This window comes from Budorcas taxicolor, chromosome 1 (genome assembly GCF_023091745.1).
Source record: "Budorcas taxicolor isolate Tak-1 chromosome 1, Takin1.1, whole genome shotgun sequence".
NCBI classification, from domain to species: Eukaryota; Metazoa; Chordata; class Mammalia; order Artiodactyla; family Bovidae; genus Budorcas; species Budorcas taxicolor.
The window spans coordinates 38,102,494-38,108,957 of NC_068910.1; the positions used below are offsets into that span (position 1 = coordinate 38,102,494).

The 6,464-nt window shown below is 38.7% G+C and overlaps 1 protein-coding gene across 1 annotated transcript; it reads left to right on the forward strand.

The window, feature by feature from the left end:
* The first annotated feature begins 700 nt into the window (after positions 1-700).
* LRRN1 (leucine rich repeat neuronal 1) lies at positions 701-2,965 on the forward strand. The gene has a single exon (XM_052648279.1). The coding sequence runs from the start codon at positions 701-703 to the stop codon at positions 2,849-2,851; it is 2,151 nt and encodes a 716-aa protein (XP_052504239.1). The 3' UTR covers positions 2,852-2,965.
* Positions 2,966-6,464: the final 3,499 nt, after the last annotated feature.

Here is a 6,464-nt window from a genome sequence, read left to right on the forward strand (position 1 = left end):
GAAAAGAAAGAATTCGTGAAAACAAATGAAGAATACAATTAAAATACAAAGAGGAATGACCTTTTAATTTTTTTTTTGAGCCATATATGTAGTTTCTACAGTTACCTTCATCTTGGAAGAAATGACATCTGTGGGCTTTTCCAAGTGTTTTTATTAAGTGTGTGTGTATATGTGTGTACCTGTGTTTAATGATTTCACTCAATAATACAAGAAGTCCCAATTAATTGTAAAAGTGAAGGAACACTAAAACTAGTTTAGTAAGTGTAATAATATATTAAAAGTATTCTACAAATTAAAAGCTTGTTTAATTACTTTGAATGTTATTAGATTTAATGTGATTGTCTTTTTAGTAGACAAAGAAAAGCTGTAATGTAGAATGTATATGGAGTAAACATAACATTTGTCCTAATCTGATTTTCAGGCACATCTCCAGACTTTGATTTGGCTGAAATAACTTATGCCATAGAGCTGTGCACATGCCTGGAATTGAGAGATACAGGTAAAGAGACTCCAGATTGCTTCCTGCCTTTTGAAACTCCAGGAAATCATCCCTTCAGACTCTGGAATTCTACAGTTTTCAACAGAGACTTTGCTTAAATGTTTACATTTTTTGCTTGCTGTCTTTCATACCACTATATAGTGCTCGTGTTTTGTTAAAACTTAACAATTGTCAGGAGTTCAACTTGCTTGGCAAGCCAGCATGGCTAGGATGAGCTTTGTTTTAGCAGCTTACCAGATGGTGCTGAGCTTGCTCATGACTTCATTAACTGGGTCTTCCCTACAAAGTAGTGAGTGTCCACAACTTTGTGTATGTGAAATTAGGCCCTGGTTTACCCCTCAGTCAACATACAGAGAAGCCACCACTGTTGACTGCAATGATCTCCGCTTAACAAGGATTCCCAGCAACCTTTCCAGTGACACTCAAGTGCTTCTCTTACAGAGCAATAACATCGCCAAGACTGTGGATGAGCTACAGCAGCTTTTCAACCTGACAGAGCTAGATTTCTCCCAAAACAACTTTACAAATATTAAGGAAGTAGGGCTAGCAAACCTGACCCAGCTCACCACTCTACATCTGGAGGAAAATCAGATTACGGAAATGAATGATTATTGTCTACAAGACCTCAGCAACCTTCAAGAACTCTACATCAACCATAACCAGATTAGCACTATTTCTGCCAATGCTTTTTCAGGCTTAAAAAATCTTTTAAGGCTCCACCTGAATTCCAACAAATTGAAAGTGATCGATAGCCGCTGGTTTGATTCCACACCCAACCTGGAAATTCTCATGATTGGGGAAAACCCCGTGATTGGAATTCTGGATATGAACTTCAAACCTCTCTCAAATTTGAGAAGCTTAGTTTTGGCTGGAATGTATCTCACTGATATTCCTGGAAATGCTTTGGTGGGCTTGGATAGCCTCGAGAGTCTGTCATTTTATGATAACAAACTGGTCAAAGTCCCTCAACTTGCCCTGCAAAAAGTTCCTAACTTGAAATTCTTAGACCTCAACAAAAACCCCATCCACAAAATCCAGGAAGGGGACTTCAAAAATATGCTTCGGTTAAAAGAACTGGGGATCAACAATATGGGGGAGCTCGTTTCTGTGGATCGCTATGCCCTGGATAACTTGCCTGAACTCACAAAGTTAGAAGCCACCAATAACCCCAAATTATCTTACATCCACCGCTTGGCTTTTCGAAGTGTTCCTGCCCTAGAGAGCTTGATGTTGAACAACAACGCTCTGAATGCCGTTTATCAAAAGACAGTAGAATCCCTTCCTAATCTGCGTGAGATCAGTATCCACAGCAATCCCCTGAGGTGTGACTGTGTCATCCACTGGATTAACTCCAATAAGACAAACATCCGCTTCATGGAGCCCTTGTCTATGTTCTGTGCCATGCCACCTGAATACAGAGGGCAACAGGTAAAGGAAGTTTTAATCCAGGATTCCAATGAGCAGTGCCTCCCAATGATATCTCATGACACATTTCCAAATCATTTAAACATGGATATCGGCACAACAGTTTTCCTAGACTGTCGGGCCATGGCTGAGCCAGAACCTGAAATATACTGGGTCACTCCCCTGGGGAATAAGATAACTGTGGAAACCCTTTCAGAGAAATATAAGCTAAGTAGTGAAGGTACATTGGAAATATCTAAAATACAGATTGAAGACTCAGGAAGATACACTTGTGTTGCCCAGAATGTGGAAGGGGCAGACACTCGAGTGGTGATGATTAAGGTTAATGGAACCCTTCTGGATGGTACCCAGGTGCTGAAAATATATGTCAAGCAGACAGAATCTCATTCCATTTTAGTGTCCTGGAAAGTCAATTCCAATGTCATGACATCAAACTTAAAATGGTCATCTGCCACCATGAAGATTGACAACCCCCACATAACATACACTGCCAGAGTCCCGGTAGATGTTCACGAATACAACCTAACACATCTGCAGCCTTCCACAGATTATGAAGTGTGTCTCACAGTGTCCAATATTCATCAGCAGACTCAAAAGTCATGTGTTAATGTCACAACCAAAAATGCTGCCTTTGCACTGGACATTTCTGATCAAGAAACCAGTACAGCCCTTGCTGCAGTAATGGGGTCCATGTTTGCCGTCATTAGCCTTGCGTCCATTGCTGTGTATGTTGCCAAAAGATTTAAGAGGAAAAACTACCATCATTCATTAAAAAAGTATATGCAAAAAACCTCTTCCATCCCACTAAATGAGCTGTACCCACCGCTCATTAACCTCTGGGAAGGTGACAGCGAGAAAGACAAAGATGGTACTGCAGACACCAAGCCAACCCAAGTTGACACATCCAGAAGCTATTACATGTGGTAACTCAGTGGATATTTTGCTTCTGGTAGTAAGGAGCACAAAGACGTTTTTGCTTTATTCTGCAAAAGTAACAAGTTGAAGACTTTTGTATTTTTGACTTTGCTAGTTTGTGGCAGAGTGGAGAGGACGGGTGGATATTTCAAATTTTTTTAGTATAGCGTATCGCAAGGGTTTGACACAGCTGGCAGCGTCTCTAGGCTTCCAGTTTGTGTTTGGTTTTTATTCTTATCATTATTATGATTATGGTTATTATATTATTATTATTATTATTTTGTTTTAGTTGTTGTGCTAAACTCAATAATGCTGTTCTAACTACAATGCTCAATAAAATGATTAATGACAGGTTGGGGTTCCCCTGTGCTTTTACCAGTAGCATGACCCCTTCTTCTGAAGCCATCAGCAGACAGTACCGTGTCCTCCAAAAAGCTAACACAAGGTTGTGAAGCAGCATTGAAACTTTTGTAGCAATCTGGTCTATAGACTTTTAACTCAAGAAGCTAAGGCTAGACTTGTTACCTTTGTTGAATGATGTTAGTTGACTGTACTGTAATGTTGTATCAACTAAATTGAATGTTTGCTTTTGAACAACAACTTTAGTTTTTGTAATAGTTAAAAGGCTTAGAACAAGCTAACAGGCAATAGAAATATGTATATCAGATTTTTTATGTAACAGACTACATGTTAATTGTTACCTTATTCTTTTTATCTTTAGTAGACACTTTTAAAAAAAAGACAATAATTTTGTTGTGTTTAACTCACCAACATGTGGTGTATAATGAAGACAGAACTATAATAAATTAGTTTTGTTCTGATTTTTTAGAACACTTGCAATAATGTATCATTTATAGTTCTTGCTAGTTGCAGTGGTGATATTTTTCACATCCCTAAAAACAACCACCAAAATAAACTATGGACAGCATGTTGCTTTTTGAAACTAGGCCTAAAAAATTTTGATTTCTTTTTCTAAAGGAAGAAATAAATATTTTAATGAAAAGGATTTCTATATTTTAAATATTACTGATGAGACCTAATGGAAGGGAAAGTTCATATGAAGAAAAAAGGTATATTACTGTATCCCATGTAGAGCTAAATGTAGCAAAAGACACAGATACATTGGCTATGTCATATTCCTTCTCTGTAAGGGTCTTGTTAAAAATCTGATTTTTTTTTTTTAGTAGTAGTCATATTCCCCATCAGTCTAAAACATAAGTTCCAAAGTGTATTGCATGTTATTCCTTTAACAGCTGTCATTATGCCTAGATACATAATAATCCACATATCAGTGGGGAGATATCTACTGAGAAAAGTAAGTGATTAATAGAAGAGAGAACAACTTCTCTACAATTGGCATTTTACATCCAAATAATATGTAAACTGTTTTGCAGAATAATGTGTTTCCCGAATAATGTGTGTGAAATTTAGAACAGAAGGAGCCAGATTTAGGTAGGAGGCCAGATCCACAAAGTAGGGGAGGGGGAAGATTTAAAGGTATAGTTAGAGGAAGGAGGACCCACTTGAAGATGCAGATTGAAACAGCAGAGAAATGTTTTTGAAAGACTGTTCCAGCTGGCACCTGCTCCCAGAGACATCCTGTCACACCAGGAACGATGAGATTGTAAAAAGAAATTGAGAGCAAGCCGGTGCCAGCTGAGCAAAAGCAAGGGAAAGGGAGAACGAAGTGCAGGTGAGGAAAGATGAAGGATTTCTTTGTAAAATTCCTTTTCTGTGTGTGAATCTCTTAGAAAAAAATCGTCACCTTCCTTCCCATAGTGTCTACTGTGTAGAAGAGAAGTTCAAATGCTGAAGCAAGTGAGCTGCATAGAAAAACAAAGAGTATCTGAATAAGAGCATCTCTTTCCACAGCCTTCATTTGTTGGCAGAAAAACTGGGGCCCAGAGAAGGATTGTAACTTGCCCTGGTCAGACTTTTATCCATGGAGAAGGCTGCCTCCATCTGTTGCTCTGGGACCAGCAGCCTTCTAGACTACGGTGCAGAGCTTCTCTTTTACAGTTCTCACAACCTCTGGTGCCCTTGCTTCACAACGGCCTTGTTTCTTCAAGTTCCCATTTATTCAGGACATATTTTAGCACAAGGGCAAATGAAAGGGTCAGGAAAGCTTCTGCCTCACAGGTATTTGCCTGTTACATGTAGGATACACCGGGGACTAGAGATGCTTTGGATGCAGCCTTGGTTGGGGGGGGTTTCCTGCTGGGGACTCTTGTCTTCAAATATCTACAAAGAGTAATGGACTACCCAACAAATTCTTCTGCTAATTCTGCAAACTGTGAAAGGAGAATGATGCCAAAGCATTAGGCCCAGACCAGGGAGGAGGCATTGTTTATCCCATACAGCAATGACTTGAACCTGGCACATAATCAGCACTCGGATATTAGTGCCGTAAATGAAAAAACAACAACAACAACAACAATGACAAAACTACTTCCCTATTCTGGATATGTAACAAGGGATCGCAAGGGTCGGACACGACTTAGCGACTAAACCACCACCACCACCGCCAATAAGCAGCAGGAAATCCGAGTGTTTTTTGCCAACTATCTTCTGCCAGGTCAGTTTGGGGGTAAAACCCTTTAACTCCTTCTCCAATAAAATATTTGAGCTTCTTTTTCCTTGTCCGTGCTACTTGGTTTGGTTTTCAGTCGAGAGAAAGCAAAATAGTATAGTACTTTTTTTTAACCCTAACCAAGTACTTTCTCATTTGTACTTAATTTAATTTGATAGTTAGACAGCCAGTGAAATTAGACATCAAACTAGGTCTTGATTGGTAATGGAAGTTATATCACCTTTACCGATGAAGTGACTATTATAGGTCACTTTCTAATTTCATATTTTTCTCTTTCACTTCCTGCACCCTCAGAGCATATAATGTTTCTCTAACTTGATTTTACAAGGTTATTTTTGGATCAGTTTCTCAAAACAGGCATTCCCAAATTTGCCTAATTGAACTGATACCATGAATATAAAAACAAATGCAATGCTTGATTATCAAATTTTCTAATTTGCCTGTGTGATTGGCCAAACGGTATTATATCCATTCTTTCACAAACAAACAATACTGAAATCTATTATCTTCTCTCATGTGGTTTTCTATTTATTCATTCATTTATTTGCTAAGGACACCATCATCAGTCCTTTACTTGGTGTTTGCTTTCTATCTCTGTAGTCATGTTCCAGGGCATTTTCTTTTCTTCATTACTGGGGAAAAAAATTTCACATCCCTAACATTTTGCCAGGAAAACCATACTTTCTGCCTTTCTATTCACTGAAAAGGGGAGTTTAACTACTTCTGATGCATTCTAAATACAACTGAAAAATGCTTTCTTCACCTAAGTTCTGTCACTCTCACTCTGCTGGCAAATAGACTTTTTTAAAATTGTTATTCATAAGGGATTACCTGCAGGGAAAATGTCTCTTAAAAGACTTTGACAATCACCATTCATCCAGAGTTCTGGAATTATTTTGACCTAGAATCCCTGCCGGACTTGATCTAATCTGGTGTTGGCAAGATCTCTGCTCTGCCCCCCTTGCAGTGATACCAGCTCCTTCACTCTGTACTCCAAATCAGGAACTTAGGGTACATGGTAAGAATAAGGAGATA

What these genes read in the sequence shown, in the direction of transcription:
- LRRN1 (XM_052648279.1), top strand. Translation starts at nt 701, where the DNA reads ATGGCTAGGATGAGCTTTGTTTTAGCAGCTTACCAGATGGTGCTGAGC.